The sequence below is a fragment of the Petaurus breviceps genome, unplaced genomic scaffold (assembly GCF_028583685.1).
Source record: "Petaurus breviceps papuanus isolate PSGF00001 unplaced genomic scaffold, PetGlider_PUasm1.0 37, whole genome shotgun sequence".
Lineage (NCBI taxonomy): Eukaryota > Metazoa > Chordata > Mammalia > Diprotodontia > Petauridae > Petaurus > Petaurus breviceps.
Window position 1 is genome coordinate 49,584,486 of NW_027186296.1, and position 24,068 is coordinate 49,608,553.

The window sequence follows — 24,068 nt, forward strand, 5'->3', positions numbered from 1 at the left end:
GTCTTTAGATCTTTCTTAAATCACAGAAAATCTCGAGGCCTGGTGATCCTCTTCACTGATATTTCTGACATAGGACCTTTCCTTAACTTCTCTAAGCATTTGTGTTGTTCATTAGTGTTGCAACACAATGTCACACTTTCCTTTATAGGTATTACTAAGGTAAAGAATAAAAATGTGAGAACTGGAAGTGTAGTGATCATCTGTTCTGATCCCTTCATTTAATACATAATTTCTTTCAGTTTCTTTAAATGATTTGTCAGGGTCACACAGCTAGTAAACTAGGATTCAAATATTGGTTTTCTGACTCTAGTGTTCAGACCATGATTCCACATTGTCTCTCTACATAAATTATGCAATAGCCCCTTAGAGTTTGAAACTTTAAGTTCTATAAAATGAACTTTATTAATATATCTTTAAAATTCTGTGTTTTTTAAAAAAGGAAAACAAGTTTACTTAAAGTGAGGGGTTATTCAGGGCCAACTCCAAGTTAGGCAGGTAGAAACAGCCAGCTCCTTGCAGCTGCTCTCAGACCAACAGGATGTTGGCTCACCACTCTGTGATGTGCGAAGAACAGAGCACCCTGAATTCTTGCTCATCCTGTATGGGAGCACTAGATAAAAAAAAAGGACATGATAGCCTTCAAGGTCTGCCTGACGTTATGGAATATAATGACCAATAGTTACCTTCTTTGTCTCTTTGCTCTATAAAAATCTTGTATAGAGAATTAATAAACGGAGTTCTATCCTGAACTGTCTGCCTGGCCCGGTTCATCTCACACCTCTGCTCACACATGATGCTGGCATCAAGTCCTCCCTCCCTGACTCTCCCTTCCCCCTCCCCCTCAAGGGATACGATAAAATCAATACAAATAATAGACAGTAAGTGCTCTTTTGAATAAACGATATTGTGGACTGGGACTGTGTATTGAGTTTAACCCTGAAGGATACGTAGGCCTTAGATGAACCGGAAGGTGGAATAAACAAAACTATCATTTAGAAACTTTATTTTAAGAATTTAAAGCTTCTATAGAGAAATAAAATGAAAAAAAACATGAAAGGAGCTCAACACCAATAGGTTTTGCCTATGAATAGCTATATGATTAAACTATGCTACTATCAGACATTTACTAAACACCAGTTTAGTGGTATTAAGTAGTATAAAACACAGTTTCCTTGCACTTGAGGAGCTTATATACTACCTGGAAAAAGAGAACACATATATTTTAAAAAAATAAATAGCAACATGTTTCCAGTTTCTTCTCAGTTGTACTATCAAATGATGGCAATAGTTGATAGACCACCAGCACTGATACCAGTGGTTCAAGTAGTGCTAGTTTACCTCTGAACACACAGAAATTAGACCACATCTAAAAGACAAGAATTTCTAAGACAATATGAATGGATATGATTCTTAGCAAACTTCAGGCTAGTAGAATCTCAGTTCCATGAAATGCCTTTTCACAGTGATACTTAAGTAACCAAATAACTCCTTGAACCTGTTTAAAAGGTTGAAAACACATTTAATACAGTGGGTTAAACCTATTCAGAACTCATAAAAATGTATACTTCAAGAAAAATAGAGTAAACAGTTGGTTTAGAAATTAATGACAATATCAGATCTAATTTTTTCATTGATTTGCTGTTTTTGTATTGTGACTAAAAGGACATCTAATGAAGGTCTTGCACAGAATGTTGAAGCTAAAACTTAAATTTGGGATAATTGTTTTTTATTCACAACTAGCCTCCATATTACTTGGGAATTCAGTACCTTTCAAATTTGCTATGGAATAATTTGTGTTCCTGAAACTTTTTTTTTTAATAAAGGAGGCAGCATTGTTGGAATTCGGGAATATGGGAGGCCTGAAGAATCAAGTTTGACAGATCATAGGAAGCCCAGTAAAACCACTGGTTCTACGTTTTTTTTTTAAAAAAAAACCTTTAAACTAAACACCATTTCTTCTTAAGAGGAATTTATTATTTGCTAATTTGCTAAAATTTTACCAAACCAAATTCTGTTCTTCAGTACATTTTTGGTATGCTACTTTTATGGCATATTTGAAAATTGCAGCATCAGATTATAGATAAAATATGTTATGGCATTGGCAATGCTTTAAGTTCTAAATTTGGAAGTTTTTGAAAATATTTTTTATGAAAGAGTCATTATATTATATTTATTGCCCCAGAAGTTATTAAAATGTGCTATTATAAATTGCACATTCTTTCCATAACCATTCTTATTTTATGGTGGAGTTGGAGACTAGATTTTTACAGGGTGGGAACAGTACTTAGGAATGTATTGTTACCCTTTAATGCTCCAAATATAGTTTTCCCCAGTGAAGACAGAATCCTGTAATATTCTAGTAACTTCAGCCACACTAGTGGTGGTAGAAGAACAGAGGCTTATAATCATAAAATGAAATATATGGCAACCTTTTTGTTATTCCATGTAGATTCATAGAATTTTAGAGTTAGAAGGGTCTGAGATCATCTAGTCCATTTCCCTCATTTTACAAATGAGGAAATGGAGATCCAGAGAGGTTGCTCAAAAGTCCTATAAGAAAACCAGTACTAGATTGGAGAATACCTACCACATGCCAGTCACCATACTAGGTTGTGAGAATACTAAGACAAAAATGAAACCTCTTCTCTTAAGGAAGGTTGCTCTCTATCTGTCCTAACAAGGTGCACACAGATAAATCAGTGTAATATATACATACATATATATATATGCCCAAAGTAAATATATGTATATCCTAGCCTAGGGGAGGAAGTACAAGAAACTGAGGAAATCTGGAAAGGCTTACTATAGCAGGTGGTGCTTGAGCTGAGTGTTCAAAGAAACTAGGAATTCTAAGGAACAAAAGTAAAGAGGGACTCTTGTCTACTCTGATGTGCACAAAAGGCCTTGGCAATTGAATGCACATAAGAAATGATGGAGAGAAAAGAATCAAAATTCCCCAGATGTCAGCATCCTGGTGCAAAGTCCCACTTTACCCTTTGCTAGGTAAGGCTCTGCCTTTATATACATGTTTTCCACATATATAAACTTAATCCCCAGTCTCCTGTAAGAGTTTTAATCTTGTAATTCCAGATGCCTTCTGTGTATCTCTACCTAGATGTTCCACCATTGCCCTGATTTAACATGTCCAAAAGTGAACTATCATTCACACTCCCACCTTCCATTTCTTTCCCCCATTCCTCAACAAAATCTGACCCTCCCTCTAATTTTTCTATTTCTGTTTGGTGAAACATCGACTTCCTAGTCTCCCTTGTCCATGTTTTGGTAATCATCTCTTTTGTTTAAATTTCAGTTTTATCATTTTATTCTGAACTTAAGTACCAAATAGAAGTAGCATTTCCATATGTATGTATGTATATATATATATATCCTTTTCTATGTATATGTGTATACATATATAAAACAGAAAATGTTTATTATTTACAGCTTCCTAATAAATTCAATGTGTAACTTTTTTTAGTCTAAAAAGAAACTTTGTTCATTGAATTTCAATTCATATAGTTTTCAATCCATGCAGTGGAGGAGATGAGCAGAATTACGCATTTCTTAAGGGGAGAAATATGTGTTGAGGGGAGTAATAAGTTTGTTTCCTTGAGCCCTTGGGACACAAAAGGTCTAATGGAAGCCAGCCCTCAATTATGATCAGAGAGAATTGTCTATCTAGTGATCTGTGAGAATTAGATATATTTACTGGAGGAGAAAAATTATGGTTAAGGCAGCTGTTATTGTTACCTGTAGGCAACTCACTTGCCCCTGAAGAACTGCCCTTGGGAAGAAGTAATGGTGGAATGTAGAGATATTTCTGCAGGCACACTCTTTAAGGAAATAAAGATATGCTGTCATTGAACATTTCTGTTTCTGTAGTATTGGATATACAACTCAACATATTGATTCCTTTAAAAAAGACTGAAAAGAAAAAAATTTTAAATTGCATCCTCCCTAGGTAGACATTATGATAACCATCATATTGCTGACTGCCACCACTCTCCCAGTGCCATGGAGAAGTCTAACTAACTCAGGGCAACAGCCTATAATTTTCAAAGCTGACTTGATTGTGATTTCTTCTGGCCTTCCTTCTGTTCTACATTGTGCATTTTTTAAAATTGCTTCAGGGACGGCTAAGTGGCTCAGTGAGTAAGAGCACCGGCCCCAGAGTTGGGATGACCTGGGATCGAATCCAGGCTCAGATACTTAGCACCACACCCAGAAATAACTGGCCGTGTAAGCATGAGCAAGTTACTTAACCCCAATTGCTTAAAAAAAATTGCTTCAGTGACCCCCATTTGTTTTTTTGGGGGGGGAGGAGAGGGTAACTATCCCAGCTTGCTTCTTCCTACAACCCCTTTTGTAGTCACTTTGCATTCCCCTTTCTTCCTCATTTCTAATGTGTATTCAATTGCCAAGGCCTATTGATATATCTTATTCATTTTTCTTCTATCTTTTCCTTGCCATTTAAACTACTATCACGTTACTTTTGACCTGTCCTCATATATATATATATATATATATATATATATATATAATTGTATAAGCCATCTAGATGGTCATACTGTCTCCAGTTTATTGCTAAATCTACTCTTCATGCTATTGTCCAAAGAATCTTCCTAATACTGTTCTGTTTATATCACTCATATTAAAAAACCATCTGTGATTATACCTGCCTTACGTGCTGAGTAAAATATACATTTGTTGTTCAAGGTCCTTTATAATTTATCTATAGCCTGTCTGCCTTTCCAGCCTTATTTGATACTATGTCCCTTTACATGATTCACTTTCTGTCCAAACTGGATTTCTTACCCATTTTTATTCTGCCTTCTTCTGTTTCATGCTTACTTCTTTCCCCCCGATGCTAAGAGTGGATTTGTCTTCTGTACACACACACACACACACACACACACACACACACACACACACACACACAAATACAGATCCATCTGTCTGTTGTGCTTTCTACCAAGTCAGAATTCAGGTGGCACTTTTCTCCAGTTTCTCATTATGTCTGGACCTCTCCTTTTCACTTCTCTCGCAGTTTTATCATAGTAGGAAATGCATGCATACATACATACACACACACACACATATACACACACTCCTAGATTGTAAGCCTCTTGAGAGCAAAGCCTACATGATGTCATCTTTGTTTTACCAGTGCCTAGAATGCCAAAAAGAATTAAATTGAAATGTGTCAAATTGTATTTTTAGGATTGCAGCAGCAACTTAATCTAGAGCTATGAGTAATTCCTTAGAGGCTGTTTGGTGGCTGCTGGCCAGATTACATATAAATTGCCTTATTTTTAAGTCTATTTTTTTCCCCTGTGCTGCCTTTTTTTTCCTGTGAGTTTTTCTTGAATATAACACAACATTGCTTTCACTCAAAATTTTTGGGGTTTAGCCAATGGTACCTATAACAACTATACCACAGTTTAAATATTCAGTCTGTAACAGAATAAGAATATTAACATTTTTTAAAACTTCAACAGGTTTAAAGTAAATATTAGTCAATAAAAATTTACTCTTCTTTATAACGCTACCTTTAGAGCACTCAAAACAGTCTCAAAGAAATTAGTAATTACCATAGAAAGGTTCTCTTAAAAATTGTAAAATTATTGTTAAGGGTTTGAGGACAAATTTTCCTAGCAGATTCTTAGTAGTCAATTTGTCATGCTAATAAGCTTTAACTTCTAATGGAAGCGTTTAATGGAAAGCCATTGATAGTGTAATAATCTATTTCTGTTATTTGAGTTTTTGCCTGTTTTCTATTTCTATATTTTTATAGCCAAGCTGAAAATGTATGCAAATAGGTTTATATCAATATATCAAGAACTAGGAGGGGAAGAAATTGCAGTTGTACTTTAGTACTGTAAACTTAGTATGCCAGGTTAAAAAAATCTTCAATTTTTTAATAATTTCAGGATATTTTCTAATGGGATGGACCAAGAAGGGGAATATGATTATTCATGTGTAGGACCTAGTTTTTCCCCCTGAAATAAAATGATTACTAAAATTCCTTCATATAGCACTTTAAGGCTTACAAAGAAATAACATGTAGAACCCTGAGCGTTTGAGAATTTATCTTTTTTCTAATGACCATTCTTATTACCAGGTGAATTTTTTTTGTTTTCCTTCTTCCTTTTTTTTTTTTGGCTGCATACAACAAGCCACTTGTGAAATTGTCTACTTAAATATAAAGTGGTTGTGATCTTCATCAGTGGAGGTAGCGCCATCAATTAAAATCAGCTTTTCTTTTGAGTAATACTGGTAACCCTTAAAAATTTAATTATAACTAGTTATTATTTAAGTTCTTACTATAAATTTCTCCCTTTAAATTTAATAAATTACTTGTTTCAAAACATAGTGCCTGTAAGTGGCTAAGGGTACCTCTGCTTCCTTTCTTCTTATTCTCTTAACATTAACAGTCTAGCTTCAGATCTCCTCATTCAACCAAAACTGCTTCTCCAAAGTCACTGATGATTTCATAATTACTAAATCTAATGGTCTTTCCTCAGTTCTCATCTCTCTTGACCTCTACAACCTTTTACGCGATTGATCACCCTCTTCTCCTTGACATTCTCTTCTCTCTGTGTTTTCAGGACACTACTCTCTACTGGTTCTCATCCTATCTTTCTGACCACTCCTTCTCAATCACTTTTGCTCTTCATTCAGGTCACTCCCACTAACTGTGGGTGTGCCACAGCGCTCTGTACTGGGTTCTCTTCTCTTTTTCACTTGTGTCAGTTGTCTATGCCTATTATTCTCAAATACTCAGCCCTAACGCCTCTTGCATCTCCATCTGCTTGTGAGACATCTCCATCTGGTGGTCCTGTAGACATGTTAATGTGTCCACAACTGAATTTATCTTTCCCCCTAAACCCTCTCTTCCTGACTTCCCTGTTACTTTTGAAGGCACCACCCTTCTTCCAGTTGCCCAGGCTTACCACCTAGGTGTCATCCTCAACTCTTTACTCTCTCCACCCTCCATATCCAAAATGTTTCCAAGTCCTGTTGATTTACCTTCACAATATCTCAGGTATGCACTTTTCTCTCCTCTGACACTGCCATTACCATAGTATAGGCCCACATTACCTAACAATTGGGCTATGGCAGTAGCTTGTTAGTTGTTCTACCTGTTTCAAATATCTCACCCCTCCAGTTAGTTGTTAAAATGAGTTTTCTGAAGCATAAGTCTGACCGTGTCATCTCCCTACTTAAGAAATTCCAGCTGGCTCCCTAACACTTCCAGGATCAAATGTCAAATTATCTGTTTGGTATTTAAAACTCTTCATAACCTTCTCCTTCTCCTCCCACCTTTCTAGTCTTCTTACAACCGATCACATACTCTGTCCCAGTGACTGATCTTGCTGTTACTGAAGCAAGCCCTTCCGTCTCCCCACTCTGGGCATTTTCACTGGCTGTCTGCCATACCTGGAATGCTTCCTGTCCTCGTCTCTGCCTCTTGACTTCCTGGACTTCCTTCAAGTCCCAATTAAAATCCCACCTTCTACAGGGAGCCTTTTTTGATCCCCCTTAATTCTAGTACCTTCCATTTATTGATCATTTCTAATTTATCCTATGTATTGTTTGTATAGAGTTGTGTTCATGTCATCTCATTAGACTCTGGGTTCCTTGAGATCAGGGACCATTTTTAACCTCTCTTTGTATTCCCAACACTTAGCACAGTACCTGGCACACAGTAGGCACTAAATGTTTATTGTCTGACTGACTGACTTTGCCAAAAAATGATCTACATTGGTATACAGCCAAGAAATCTTATGAGTGTATGTGTATGCTTACTAATTATTGGAAAGTGATATTAAGCACAGAAGTTACATAATTTTATTGGTACTCAGCAAGGTGTTTTCTTTTCACTCATCTTTCTATAGGAATACTTTAGCAACATATATTTTTATTGGTGTGCATAGATGCAGGTTGCAATAGTTCCATGACTTAGTAGGTTTGATATAACTAATTTGATTTCACTGTGCTGTGTCTAAGCCAATCCAGTTCCTGTAAGCATTTTAACTCTACTACAAGCACTTACTTTGTGATAAAATCAATCACTTTTTTGAGGAGCTTACTTTTTACTGGGGAAAGTCAAGCAATAAAGAGCTAAGGACATACATGAAAATGTAAAAAGGGAGTTGCAATACAAGCATATCTTGGAGATTTTGGTGGTTTAGTTCCAGACCACTTCAATAAAGTTAGTATCACAAGAAAGCAAGGTACTCATGAATATTTTGGTTTCTTAGTGCTTATGAAAGAAAGGTATGTTTATACTTTAGTAAGTGTGCAATAGTATTATGTCTAAAGAATGTATACACCTTAATTAAAACATACTTACTGCAAAAAAAAATGCTAACCATCATATGAACCTTCAGTTAGTCATGATCTTTTTGCTGGTGGAGGGTCTTGCCACAGTGCTGATGGCTGCTAACTGATCAAGGTAGTACTAGGTTACTGAAGGTTAGGGTGTCTGTGGCAGTTTCTTAAAATGACAACAATGAAATTTGCCGTATTGATTGACTCTTTCTTTCACGTGAACGTATAGAAGCCATTGTAGGGTTATTAATTGGCCTATTTTCAGTATTGTGTCTTAGGCAACAGGGAGGTTCTAGGAGAGAGAGAGAGATGGGAATGGCTGCTCAGTGGAGCAATCATAACACACAACATTTATTGACAAATTCACATCGTATGTGGGTGCACTCATCACAGATCACAATAACAGATATAATAATAATGAAAAAGTCTGAGATATTGTGATAATTACCAGAATGTGACACAGAGACACAATGTCAGCACACCCCATTGGGGAAATGGCACCAATTGACTAACTCAGCTCCGGGTTTCTACAAAACTTCAGTTTGTAAAAGAAAAAAAAATAGTATCTGTGAAGAACAGAGCAAGGCATACCTGTACTGATCAGGAGGCCTAGGAAAGGTTTCCAGTAGGAGAGTCAAGTATAAGCTGAGCCTTCAGGGAAGCTAGGGATTTTAAGTCAGAGGTTGAGACAGAATGCATTCTAGGTGAGGGTAGGGGCACCTCATGCAAAGGCACAAAGGAGGGAGATGAAATGTAGAATTTGGATAACAACTAATAGTCCAGTTTGGCTAGAATGTATAGCATATAAAGGGGAGTGATGTGGAAACAGACCTGAAAACAGAGGTTAGAGCCAGATTGTGAAGGATTTTTAAATGCCAAACTATAATTCTGTTTTATCTTGGAGGCAATAAGGAGTCACTAAAGATTTCTGAGCAGTTGGATGATGTGGTTAGGCCTTCATTTTAGAAATGTTAATTTGGTGACTGTGGAAAATGGTTTGGAGAAGGGAAAGATGGAAAGAAATAATTAGGAGACTGTTATAATAGTCTAGAAGGGGGGTGATCTTGGATTGAAAGTCTGATCTCGGATTGCAGCACTGAGAAAAGAGACTATGACAGGTGTGAGATTTGTTGCAAAGGTGTAATCAGTAAAACTTGGTATCTGATTACATAAGAGGAAGAGAGGATTGGTGAAGGAGAAGGATGAGTCGAGGATGATTCAGAGGTTGAGAACCTGGGTGACTGGAAGAATGGGATATCCTCAAAGGGTCCCTCCACAAGGCTGCTTCACTACTAAACATGTGCCTCCTCCTCACCCTCCACTTTTCCCTCTCCTGTTCTAGAACTACGAAGCATGATTATATCAACTCTGCCATTGTTCCTGCGTGGAGTATGTCATTCTATTCCCTCTCCTTGCCATCCTTGTGACTTAATCATCTTCCTGCCACAACTCCCCTGTGTGCATTGTTTCTAACCATTAGCATGTAAACTCCTTGATGGTAGGGACTGTCTTTGCTTTGGATTTGTATCCTCTAGTGTTTAGGACAGTGCTAGGCACATAGTAAGTGCTTAAGAAATTCTTTGTTCATTCAAGTTTGAAGGAATAGTGATTTTTAGGAGATTAAGGTACAGTTTCTTTTGCATAAGATGCCTAAAGAACATTCTGTCGCAGGACGCCATGCCACACAGCAGTTGATGATGTAGGACTGGAGATGTCTTAAAAGAGAAATCAGTGCTGGATGTATAGTCTTGGAAGTCACTTTTTAGAGATGATAACTGATAATTGAACCTTGGAAGCTAATTAAATCACCAAGAGAAGATGTAGAAAAAGAAAAGAAGGTGGCCCAGGTCAGAGTCTTGAGAGACAATCCACAATTGTGGATTGTTCTGAGGAGCAGAACATGGATGATTATTTAGCAAAGAAGACTGAGAAGGAACAGTGAAGCAAACAAAACAAGAAGCAGTGTCACATACATAAAAAGCAAGGGAGAAGAGACCGGCCAAAAGTATCAAATGATACAGAGAAGTCAAGAAGGATGAGTACCAAGAAGAGGCAGCTGAGATTGTTGATAAACCCTGGAGAGTGCAGCTTCCAACGACTTCTTCATTATTATTAATATTTGTTAGCATTGTTAACAAATGGCTGTTGTTCAGGGTTGGTTTTTATTTGTTTTTTGTCATTTCCACGCTATTTGAGAAGACATGAATGAGGCAGAGTGGTGAAATTCCTAATGACTACTCCCTATTTCTGATCTTTTGTGTGAAGACACTAATTGCTGTGTTAAAATTGCTCCCCCAAAGTTACCAGTGCTCAATTACCAACTTGAATGACCTTTTCTCGGTCTTCATCCTCTTTGGCCAGCCTCTTAACATTTGAAACTGTTGATCCCCTTCTCTTCCTGGCTGCTTTATCTTCAGGTTTTTGTGACACTGTTCTTTTGGTTCTCCTCCTGTCTGTCTGACTGCTCTGTTCACAGTCTTTTCTGGCTCTTTATACATCTCTCACCCCCATCCTGCAGCTGTGTCTGTGCTCCAAGATTCTATTTTAGACCCTTATCTTTTCTCCATCTGCATCAAGTGTTTTAACTTTTTTGTGTCATGAACCTCTTTTGCAGACTGATGAAGCCTATGGATGCACCCCTTCCCAGAATGTTTTTAAATGCATAAAGGATTGTTGTTCAGTCATTTCAGTATGTCTGACTCTTTAAGACCCCATTTGGAAATTTATTGGCAAAGATACTGGAGTGGTTTGCCATTTCCTTCTCCAGTTCATTTTACAGATGAGGAAACTGAGGCAAGCAGGGTTTTAAGTGACAATGTTCAGGATCACATAGGTAGTAATTAAGACCCGATTTGAACTTAAGAAGATGAGTCTTCCTGACGTTAGGCCCAGAATGATCCACTGCATCAGCTAGCTGTATAAAGGATATGGAATCACAAAGGATTATAAAGGAAACCATTTATATTAAAATACCACAATTACCCAAATATATTTTTTAATAAGTTCACAGACCACAGATTAAAAACACATACAGTCTGGGCCACTTCATTATTTTCCATGAGCTTAACTATCACCTCTATGCAGATAATTCATACATCTACATATTCAACTCCATTGTCTTCTCCACCTTCATCACCAGTTGTCTGGTGGACATTTCAAACTGAATTTCCCACAGACTTATTAAACTCAACCTGTTGAAAACGGAACTCATCTCTCCTGCCAAACACTTCTTTCTTCCAGACTTCCCTGTTTCTAATGAAGTCACCACTATCCTTCCAGTCTCCCAGATTCATAACCTCAGCTTTATCCTGCCCTCCTTACTCTTCCTCGCCATACACATACATATATGTGTGTGCCTATATGTATGTACATGTATGTATATATCTAGTCACTTGACAAATATGCCATCTCTACCTTCATAACATCTTTTATCTAACATTTTCTGTCTGCTCAGAAACCTACCGTCCTAGTTCAGACTTTCATTATCCACCCTCCCAATCTATCCTGTGCACTGTTGACAAAATAATTTTCCTTAAACATAGATATGACATGTGATTCCCTTAGTTATTAGCCAATTCCAGTGCTTTCCTTTTGCCTCTAGGATAAAATAAAAACACTTGTATAGTGTTCAAAGCCTTGTAACCTGTTCTTAGCCTCTCTACTCTTATTAGGTATTATCCCCCCAACCCACCCCCACCCCCATCCTCTCCAGTCCAGCCAGACTGGCCTTCTCTCTGTTCCTCATACAAGACACTTCATCTCCTATCTCTGTGCCTTTGCAGTATCCATCCCCCACCCCCAGATTGCACTCCCTCTTACCTCTGTCTCAGAGAATATACTTCTTTCAAAAATGGAATTCAAACACACCATCTTCTGCCTAAAGTCTTTCCTGATTCCCTTAGATGCTAGTATGCTCCCAAACTACCTTGTATTTAATTGCTTTCTATATATTTGCATTTATTAACTATTTATGAGTGTTTATATATGTGCTTGTTTCACCCATTAGAAAGTAAGCTCACTACAAGTAGGAATTATTTCATTCTTTGTATTTATATCCTTAGCACCTCACAGAGTGCCTGGCATGTAGTAGACAATACTTATTTATTGTTGATTGACACATGAGACTCTCAGGAAGAACCTAGAAATCCTTACGAGGACTTACGGAGTCGTGGGCAAGACATTTGAGACACTGATGGACTTTTTCACAACTGCTAATTTGTAGGCCAGATTTTAGGAAGGAAGAAGGAAAGCTGGCAAATGAATGACTGATTAAGAAATTGATGAGAATGGGATTTGGATTTCTCAATCACAGCTTAAAATGTAGAATGGCCAAGGATTGAACATATACTTTGAATGACGTGTAAATTTTCTAGAAGCTTACAGCTCTGATTAAGAAGGCTATAAACTGAAAGGGGGAAAGGGATAAAACAAACTGTATATAGATAGTTACCAAGAGCAATAGCAGAGTAGCAGCTATAACATAGGAAGCTTGGTTGTAAAAAGACACCCACAAGAGACCAAGAAAGAAGCCAGCAGGGAAACTTGTGACCTCAAGCTATCTATTGATATAAATGTATACAGCGTCAAGTTATTAACAAGTAAGATAAATGAGAGCCTAATTCAAGGGGGCAAATTTAACCTTTTAGCTATCAGTGAGACTTGGAATGATACTTAATCCAATCCAGCAAGCCCTAGGAAAGTATTTTGTCTTCAAAACAGACAGAGTGGAGGATGAAATAGTATTACATGTATACTAAGAAGATGTAGTGATGAGGAACTAGAGCATCAAAACATGGTGAGCACTTGGGTACAGGTCAGTGGAGGGAGAAGCAGATGCACTGCTTACAGAGAGAGGTACTCTAGTCAGCCTAGAGGGGAGAAAATAATGCCAATTTCTGTAGTACTTTGCAAAATACCTTCTCTCCAACAACACTGTAGTGGGGGTATTTGATACTTCCATGGATCTATAATCCTCATCACTATGATTAATACTTTCTAATGGTGCAGAAGGTCCTGTAGGATTCCTGCCCATACCCTCCCATAAACCATGCACAGGTAAACACTTTCTAGGTTATAATCCTTTCTCTAGATCTCTTGGTATTGCATGGATAACCAGGGGTAGCATGCTGGCTGTCCTATCAGTTATGCTTCAGTCTTGCTTCATGACTGATCCCCTGCCCCCCTTCTCTGGTCATACAATTCCATAATGATTCCTTTTATGTTACTTCTTATGAACAATTCTTCATTGGTAATTTGTTTCTTTTTGCCCTGTTAGTTGACCCACAACTATAATTATTTACTAAGAATTGATGAATTTATATGTTATATGTAATTACATGTAATTAATGAAATTAATTTTAATAAAGAGATCTAATGAAATTAAATTTAATAAAGAGAAGTGTGGAGTCCTAACTCAGATTAAAAAAATTAAAGTACAAAACAGCGTTTTACTTGTCCAAGATCTGGGCCTTCTAGTAGACTGCAAACTCAGTATAATTTATAGGTACAACGCGATGATTAAACAGTGAATGTGAAAGCAGTACATGAAGTTTGAGAGAGGAAGATGCAGTACTGATCTAAAATGTGCAGTATTTTCTAGGCTGATCCAGAAGCGGAGCAGGCTCTCTCGTCAGCCAGAGAAACATAGTGACTTAATGGATGAAGTGCTAAATTTCACATTTGAAGCCCTGAATTTTGTAAGATACTTACTATCAATGTGACCCTGGGCAAATCACTTAATTTTTTAACCTCAGTTTCTTAATTTGTAAAATGGGTATAATAGTACCTGTCTCATAGGATTGTAATTATGTTCTACTCTTATAAGTAGTCTTTAAGTAAAGGATATTATAGAAGGTTATTCCTTTGTAGGTTGAACAAGATAATCTCTGAGGTCCCTTCCAAATAAGGTTATATGATTCTCTTAAAGACTTAAAGTTCATTTTACAATTCACCATTTAGTACAAACTTGAATTTTTACCTTAAAAAAAACATTGCTTTGCTTTACATTTGTATAATATGGATAATTTTTTCAAGGTGGCTTCATATTGTCATTTTATCCTTCAAACAACTTTGTGAGGTAGGAAAAATAAGTAAGTGCCTCCATTTTATCATAATAGCTTATATTTATATAACATTTTATTTTTGAAGTATTCTCTTTACAAGTAAAAAATTTAGAGACAATTACATAGAGCCAAGAATAAAATACAAATATACTGATTCCCAGCCAAGTGTTCTTTCTCCTAACTATGCTGACTTATAAATATTTTTTGCATTGCTATAGTGAAAACCCAGTTATCTGAATAATATAAAAGCAGCATGGTATAGTGGAAACAATAACAAACTTGGAGTTAAGAGACCAGTTTCAATTCCTGGTTCTGTCATTTACTGGTTTTGTGACACTGAGAAGCCATGTAACTTTATATACTCAGTTCTTTCATATGTAGAATAAGGATAAAAAGCTGAATACCAGGGCTGTTCAAGTCTAGTCAAATCAACAGGCATTTATAAAATATTCCAGATACTACAGTATCAAGATTACAAATTCAAGCAAAAAGGACAATCTCTGCTCTCAAGAAGCTTACATTCTAATGAGAAAACATACATAAGAAGGAAACTAAAAGTGAAAAAGAGGATGAAGAGATTCCCATGTGGGTGGTAGGAAGGAAAAGCCTGGAGAATAAAGGAATGAGCATGGCTGACCTGGACATTTCGCCAGACTAGAGCTTCAAGGATGAGGGGATCCAGAGGGAGAAGGCTATAGGAGCTTGGAAGAAAATCCAGAGAGGCAACAGCAAACCTGAGAGGAGTGTTGTAAGAAAAAGATAATATAAATATGAGTTGCTAATGTTAGAGGACTGGGACTAGGTCCCCCCCCATCTTAATCTTTGTTTTAGGACTAGTCTTCTAAAACCTATTTACTTGGTTTTTGCGGCTGTTTTCTTATCCTATTGTACCAAAAGATTAGTTTCTCCTTTATTCACTTTCCTCACTGGTTAATCTTAGAATCAGAAGATCTGTTTTCCAATGTTAGTTCCATAACCTTCTCTGAAAATGGGCAAGTCATTTATTGATAAGCTTTTAAGTTTCTGCATTTGTAAATAGTGATAATGGTACTTGTGTTACCTCCCTCAGAGGGTTCTTATAATGAAAACACTTTGTAAACTTTCATTAAGACATTATAGAAATAGAAACTATCATTCCTTTCTGTTGTCTCATGAGATCTTTGCTTTCTCTATTATAATTTTACCTCTCCTTTTCAAGCCCAATACTCCTTGTCATTCAACTCTACATTTAAAGAAGAAATGAGAAAGAGACTGAGGAGATAGACATTGATGATTTCCCCCTATATACTTTGTAAATATCTCCTTAACTACATGGCGCAGTGCCTAAAATTTTGCTAGAATCATTCATTATCAATCATTCTAATTTGTTAAATCCTGAATGAAACTTTTCTTTTAAACAACTAATAAATCAATGGGATCCTGAATGAAACTTTTCTCTTAAACAACTAATAAATCAGTGGGAACCTGAATTGAAGCAATATTTCATTTAAGTGTTTTCTCTGTTTCAGAAGTAGCAGTAGCTAAAGGAAACCACTCTCTTGTGTAAAACTATTTCCCTCCTATTTCCACCCTCCCCTCCCAAAATCTAATTGGTACAGAATGAATGTTACAAAGCATCCAGAAAAAAAAAACTGACTAAATTTTCTAGCTCTACACATGACTCTTCTCAGGTAGTTGACTGTTTTTTCTCATTATTTGACTTTGGGACTCAGATGCTACTTTTGGCAAAAAGAAAAACTACAAATTTCTGACTCAAACGTATAGGTTTTGTGCCTTCTATTACTGTAGTTAATTGAGAATTAATTTGAGTATTGTTTGATTAGGAGATAGTATTCAGTATCTGATTGAAGACTGCATACCTTAAGTACTCATCATTGAACTAATCATTTTATTTTTGAGCAGGTAGATGCCAAATTATAGGTGTTTTATTTCTTTGCCTAATATAATTAACTTGAACTAAATTTCATTTGTCTGTTATCCTATCAGGCTGCCAGTTAGAAAGAATTGTTAAAATTGTAGCATTAAGAGACAGCAGCATTAGAGCCAAAATTTTATCTCTGGTTTCTTTTGAAATAATTCAACTTTAATAATTAAATTTTCAGCCTATGCTATAAACTGCATGAAAATGGAGGCATTTTTTTACATCAAATTGTTCTCTAGTATAATAGTTTTCAGATACAGACATTCTAATTAGAATACTTTAAACTGGTGTCTGAGTCTCAGAAATACTCTTGAGGGAAAGGAACACAGAGAAGTATAAAAATCATAGTATAGTAATGTCTATAATCAGGTCTCATTATCACTTGTTTTGCTAAGTTTGCTTTTGCTATTGAACATCTATTTAAACTTTTAGTATCGGTTATATTTACCTATATAAATTAGCAATTTAATTTGTGACAAGTGCTCTATATTTTTAAATGATTAGGTTTTTCCTAAAGACTTAAAATATTTATTGTATTTAGTTATTCAGCTTTACTGAGGAATAAAACATAACTATTTAGTCATTATTCTTTGAAGAGATTGGTTCCAAGTTTGTGTTCCTAGCATCTGTTTTCAAAAAAGAATTTATAAGGATTCTGGCCTCATGTTCTTTGTCCTTTAATATGTCCCTTATAGCATGAAAGTTTAAAGAGGGTGAAAATTGTTGCCTGCCACTTCAAAGAGCCTGCAGCTTCAATTTGAGGGGAGGGATGGGGATCTAAGAGGCTGTAGTTGTGATATGTGGATTTCTGTAGGGGAAGGAAGGGGTATCTCTAAGATATTTCAGAGTGTTACCAGATACCTGCCCCTCTCTCATCCTGGAGGTTTTGCTGGAGTTCCATGCAGTGGAAGCTTGTTACTATAAGAGGCACAGTGAGAGTTTTTGCTAACCCTACAATTTTGGGGGATAGGGGAAGAAAGAAGACAACCTCCTGCTGTTTACATCCTCAGTTTGATAAGCATAGCCCTTGAGTCTCTTTAGCTAATGGTGAACATTTGTCTCAAGAATGCCAACTTAAGGATAATGTCTATGTGTTACATCAGCAGGGACTTAATCTTCTCCTTATGGCACATTCAGGAACAACTTTCTGAAGATTCCACTGTTGACTGTAATGTTATGTTAACCACAAACTTTGGATACCAAGTATGCAGATTACTGTTAAAAAATAATTATTTACAGCTCTTCCTTCATTAGCTTTCTGTTAATATTTCCTGTAATCTTCTTGCAACTGGTCAAGTTATGACCAGTGCCTTTTATGTATTATGATTTATTAACAAAGATTTATTCTTAAGGATCTTTAGAGTGAGCTAACAGGTAGATCAAGAATTGCTAAAGTAGAGCAGAATTAGAAATTATGTAATATTAAAGTAGTAACTTTGTTTATCTTTTTTTTAAACTAGATGCAGCAGCTGTTTTATGAGAACTATGAACAGAACAAAAAGGGTTACATCCGAGATCTGCACAACAGCAAAATCCACCGAGCTATAACTTTACATCCCAACAAAAACCCTCCTTATCAATATAGACTACACAGCTATATGTTGAGTCGCAAAATAGCTGAACTGCGTCACCGAACTATACAGCTTCACAGAGAAATTGTTCTAATGAGCAAATACAGTAACACAGAGATTCATAAAGAAGATCTCCAGTTGGGAATTCCACCTTCTTTTATGAGGTTTCAACCACGCCAGCGTGAAGAAATTTTAGAATGGGAGTTTCTTACTGGAAAATATTTGTATTCAGCTACTGATGGCCAGCCCCCCAGGAGAGGGATGGACTCTTCTCAGAGAGAAGCTTTGGAAGACATTGTTATGCAAGTCATGGAAATGATCAACGCAAATGCCAAGACCAGGGGGAGAATTATTGATTTCAAGGAAATACAGTATGGTTATCGTAGAGTCAATCCTATGTATGGGGCTGAATACATCCTCGACCTTCTACTTCTGTACAAAAAACATAAAGGGAAAAAAATGACTGTCCCTGTGAGAAGGCATGCCTACTTGCAGCAGACCTTCAGCAAGATCCAGTTTATGGAGCATGAAGAAATGGATGCCAAAGAATTGGCCAACAAAATTAACCAGGAATCTGGATCCTTATCTTTTCTCTCAAATTCCCTGAAGATGTTTGTTCCTTTTCAGCTTCCTGGATCAAAAAGTGAAAACAAAGAACCTAAAGATACAAAGATAAATATCTTGATTCCTTTGTCCGGACGATTTGACATGTTTGTGAGATTTATGGGGAATTTTGAAAAGACATGTCTTATTCCAAATCAAAGTGTCAAGCTTGTTGTCCTGCTTTTCAATTCTGACTCTAATCCTGACAAAGCAAAACAAGTAGAATTGATGAGAGATTACCGTGTTAAATATCCTAAAGCTGATATGCAGATTTTGCCAGTTTCTGGAGAATTCTCAAGAGCTCTGGCTCTTGAAGTTGGATCTTCTCAGTTTAATAATGAATCTTTGCTGTTCTTCTGTGATGTTGACCTGGTGTTTACTACAGAATTCCTACAGCGATGTCGAGCAAATACAGTTTTGGGCCAACAAATATATTTTCCAATCATCTTCAGCCAGTATGATCCAAAGATTGTTTATAGTGGGACAGTTCCCAGTGACAACCATTTTGCCTTCACTCAAAAAACTGGCTTCTGGAGAAACTATGGGTTTGGCATTACTTGTATTTATAAGGGAGATCTTGTTAGAGTAGGTGGCTTTGATGTTTCTATTCAAGGTTGGGGACTTGAAGATGTGGACCTTTTCAACAAAGTGGTTCAAGCTGGTTTGAAGACTTTTAGAAGCCAAGAAGTTGGAGTAGTCCATGTTCACCATCCTGTCTTTTGTGATCCTAATCTTGATCCCAAACAGTACAAAATGTGCTTAGGGTCTAAAGCATCAACATATGGATCTACACAGCAGTTGGCTGAATTATGGCTAGAAAAAAATGACCCAAGTTATGGGAAAAGCAGCAATAATAATGGCTCAGTGAGGACAGCCTGATGTCCAGCTCTGCTGGATAAGACTCATTTTTTTAATTATCTAATTTATTTTTAAAATTTTAATATGATAGGTCATTTTTGAAGTCCACACAAGGATATATTTTAGAAGTGATTTTCTTACAAAGAACTCCTTAGAGACTGAGCTTTTTGAACAAAAATGTGATCAATATTTGCCTTTGAACACATCTTGTTGAACATTATGTAGCAATCCTGCATAATTGTGACTTGAAATAGAACTATGAAAAACAAAAAAAATCTTTTTTTTTAACCTTTTCATTCCAGACTTCTTTGCTATGGTTCTATAGTAGAGAACATGAACATTAATGCAAAGTATTATTGTAACAAAACACTGTACCTTTGGTAAATGTTCTGTTGTGACTGTTAACATTGCACAGATTCTACCTTTTTTCTTTTTCAAAAAGATTTTTATTTTTTAAAAAAGCCATTACATGTTCAAGTTTGTAAAATAAGTATGACAGTAGTTGTGTCATTATCTTCAAAATTACTTTCAAAGGTTATTTCACCCAAATTATAATTTTGTTGTGATCATGTAACTTTTGGGGAAGGGGAAGGGGGAAAAGCACAATATGTTATGTGGTTATTCATAGCAATTTGTTTGGCATTAAGTCCTAAATGGATTTGAATCATATTCCAAGGGGAATTTAGCATTTCTCCTTTCCTGGTCCTTTACTTTAAAGCTGAAAGGCAATATGTTCATATTTAGTCTGGCAAAGCAGAATTATTGTTGCAAATCTAAAGTATATAAGTGAACTTAAAAAAAAATTCCCTCCCTAATGAGGACATTGGGGGAAAAATATACAGTGTTCTGTATTTCTAACTGCATTCACTTTATCCCATTTGTGTTATGTTGAAGATGAGTATTTCATTCTTTGAAAACTGCTTTATTTTTCTGTATCTGATATACCTTTTAATTTATTTAATAATCATGGCATAGATTTCTGTCCTATTTTTGAATGCCTGTTAGTTATTAATATTTGTGTGTTATTAGGAATTAAAAAAAAATCACTGTTAGTGTATGTCTTCTTTGCAGTAAACTGATCTCCAAAGAGTTCTTTTTGAAAAGTTTTTTTTTTCCTCCCACCTATAATTTGTAGTCTTTCCATTTTATAAATTAAGTGATTTTGGACATTTTTGGTGCTCATACATTAAAGGAAAACAAGTCAAAGGGATCTGTATATGACTGCATCAGAAAATTTAAATTTGTTTTAAAATTACAGGTTGAATGTGCCTTAATGAAAGGAAATCTTTTTTCATTTAGAGTTCAGACTGATGGAATTGCCATTTTCATACATTATTTGAGACCTACCTACCTATAGGTAAATAGCTGGTTGCTCAGATGGAAAAATAAACTAGTGAGTGATTTTTTATTTTGCTTTTTAGCACCATTTAGTCTCATTATTCTTAGTTTAAATGAGGAATGTTATTACATTTGGAGAGGAGGAGGAGGGACAGCATACTTATTTTAAAGACTGACCAATGATAAAATGGTTCTTTGTGCTATCGTTTTTCTGAGAAACTCATAAGTACTTATCCATGCATTCATTCATGGAATGAGCTCTCCCTTTGTCTCTTCCCCACACTATCTAGTTAACAGTGTTCTTGAGAGTTTTAGGATAGAACTCTAGGATAAATTGCATATTATTGGCATATATAATCCAATAATAAAATAACATACACAGCGAGACCTTTGGTGCCAGGGCTCAGTAAACTTTTGTGGTACAGTATTAAACTCCCAGAATAGGTATTTATAGCATAATTACTGTCAAGTCCCAAGATAATGATATTGTACTTTCAATAGGAATTGCTATAATTCAATATAATTGACAGTCTTTTTTATGGCAAATTTTAGCCTTTCCAGGAGAAAGAACAGATTAAAAAAGCCCTTAACGAATAAAAAGAACTACTTCTTGTTATTCATTCTGACAAAGTAGTTTATTTCCTCTCTTCCCTTCCTCTTCATAATAAATTGTAGAACTTCAAGGAAATGAGATATTTTTGGATAGGGTAGCTATATATTTTCTTTTTAAAATTGATTAAAAATTTGTGACGTTAAGTCTTGCCAATCTAGGTAAGGACTGAGTCACATTCACCTTGGTAACTTGTGTTTGAGGTTGGTAGAAATTTAGTCTTCCATAATGAAAATTACAAGATAAAATCATTCTCATGTAAACTGAGTTAAAGTTTGCTTCTCTTGCACACATGGTTCTAAAGGTGGAACTTTAACATCAATTGTAAAATCAGTTAGTCTGGGGGAGATATACCTGAGTTTTGTTCCCTGTGACCTCTAGAAATTGTTTCCTTCCAAAGTGCTATCAAACTCAAATTGAAACAGGGACATTAACCCCTCTGCATGCTACATTTTGACTTAGAAAACCACATAATAACATTATCTATATTCTATTGCATTTTCATTTCTTTTGTTAAATATTTCCCAATTATGTTTTAATTTGATTCAGCAGCTGGGAGAGTGGGGGTGGTGTTTGACACTTCTAATCAAAAACATATATAGTTTTCAGGGCATTAAGGCACTATTTAGGGATTTGCTATTGTTATCAGATGTTATCCTCATCAATTACAAGAATTAGTGCTTTCTAATTTCACTGCCTGTCAAGATAGAATCCTTATAGAGGCCCCTCACTAGGACCTAAGGCTTTCTAAAACTCCATAGCAGTAGTTAATCTCAGGCAATGTGGTTTTTCTCTTCCAATCTTGACCACGGTTCACCAACATCTGTACCACAGGGTAGCATGGGAGGTCCTTAGCACATCACCCCTAAACCATTTCTCAGGTAGCTACCATAATGGACTCCTTGTCATCTTCAACTCTGCAAAACTAATTGTAGAGGGCAATTAGGAGGACTTTTCTGAGCTTTGGGTTGTAAGCTGTGCCCTGTCACTTTCCCCTGTATTCTGACCAGCCCCTGTTTTAAGTAATCCTTTTAGAGAAGGTTAACCAAATTGATTTCTTTGAAGTGGTTTATGTGACATTCTTCTGGAATTGGCATAGAATGAATATTCCCAAGTGGCACAATGACAATGTCCCATACTGCATTGGGAGTTAGGAGATTATGACCTTAAGCTAGTCCCTTCCCCTCAGTTCTTTCCACTTACCTCATCTCTTAAATGAAACAATTAGATTTGATGACTAATCTTTCCAAGTCTTAAGCTCCTGTGTTCCTGTGGATATGTGGTAGGATGTCTAGTAGTGCCATTATTGTAGAATAGAAAATGGAATCATATACTTCGTAGCAAGCAAATTCCAGGCAGACATTAGTAATCTATTATTTCCTGTGGAAGTGATCCCTTTTCAAGTAATCAAGTTTTTTTTCTTTTGCAGAGGGCCAAGATCAACACAAACTTAGATCAAGGCTTAGTCACCCTAAGTTTTAGATGTCTAAAATATCATTGAGAATGTCTGGTTATCCTCCCATCTAACTATGAAAGCAGAGAGTGGGCCTGTGGAAAATATGTTGCATTACCTTAGTGTTTTAGAGAACAGTAACTGAAAAAGTAGTCAATGTCCAGGAGAAAAGATAATGAAACATACCTCTCTCCAGACCTGTGCCTTAGGAAACAGCTTTTTCAATGGCTTATAGGGTGTCAAGGGTTAGGTAGTCCTGAGATGGGAAAAGGAGAGAAGAGGAAAATTGCTAAATGTGCCTTGGTGCAGTATAAAATTTAAAACTAGGAAAAAAAAATTGAGATTGAAATAATACAAATCTTTTCTTTCCCTGGATTCATCATATGTCTCATTTATCAGCCAAAGTGACAAATTCTTTTCAAATATGTAAGCAGAGTCTATCTTAAGCCTCCTTCCTGCCCAGCCTTCTTACCACATCTCAACCAAACCTTCCAATCCACATGTCCAAGACAGGATAATATTGCACAGAAATGCTATGTCTCTCTGAATAGCAGACAAGGAAGTAGAGCTATTTATACTAAAGTGTTTTAAACATAAGTAGGATATTTCTTGAACTCTAAACCCCTAATTTTATTGTGGAATTTATCTGATCTCTCTTTTTTTTCTCATATTACTGTACACATTCACATATATGATGTGTGATACACATCATTTTCCCCTTTAGTCTTATACTCTTGATGAGATTATACAGACATATTGGTCTTTTTCCTCTATACAGCCAACCCTTATTTATCCCCTTCAATACAATGTGCATGTCAAGTAAAGGAAATGGGTTTTAAGAGTCTCTTACCTTCCCATCAGAAAAACTATTTCAGCTAAGGATATTTTTGAGGACTGAACTGATGTTTCCAAACTTAGCCCTGAAGTTTGGATCCCATCACTTACGAGACAAGGATTCCATCCACAAGGGAAATTGGAGGACCAAAGTCCGGAATTTTACTGGTATTGCCTTTTCACAAGGCTGGTTGCTAGTAGCTAGGTGTCTTGATGTTGAGAATTTATGCAGATTCAGAACTACTAATAAGATGCCCTTTTATACTTTTTGGGGAGGAGGGGGAGCCTAACTGGAAATGTAATGCATTCTCTTAACTTTGTTAAATATAGCCCTGGGGAATTAAACTATATTACTGTTATAAATTGATAACTGGCATCACAGATTGGTAAAGTAGGTTATGTGCTAAAATTCTGAAAGTCGCTTTATGTAATAACACAAAGTGGATTGTATTTTCTTTACTCCAAGAAATTACCTGCTTTGCTT

General features: G+C 36.1%; 1 protein-coding gene across 1 annotated transcript in view; it reads left to right on the plus strand.

Moving 5' to 3' along the window:
• Positions 1 to 20,438, plus strand: part of CHSY1 (chondroitin sulfate synthase 1) — an 83,966-nt gene extending 63,528 nt beyond the window's left edge. The window contains exon 3 of the mRNA XM_069098452.1: positions 17,778 to 20,438. Coding sequence (XP_068954553.1) covers positions 17,778 to 19,370 — 1,593 coding nt within the window. The 3' untranslated portion in view covers positions 19,371 to 20,438. The remainder of the gene's footprint in view (positions 1 to 17,777) is intronic.
• The last annotated feature ends 3,630 nt before the right edge of the window (positions 20,439 to 24,068 follow it).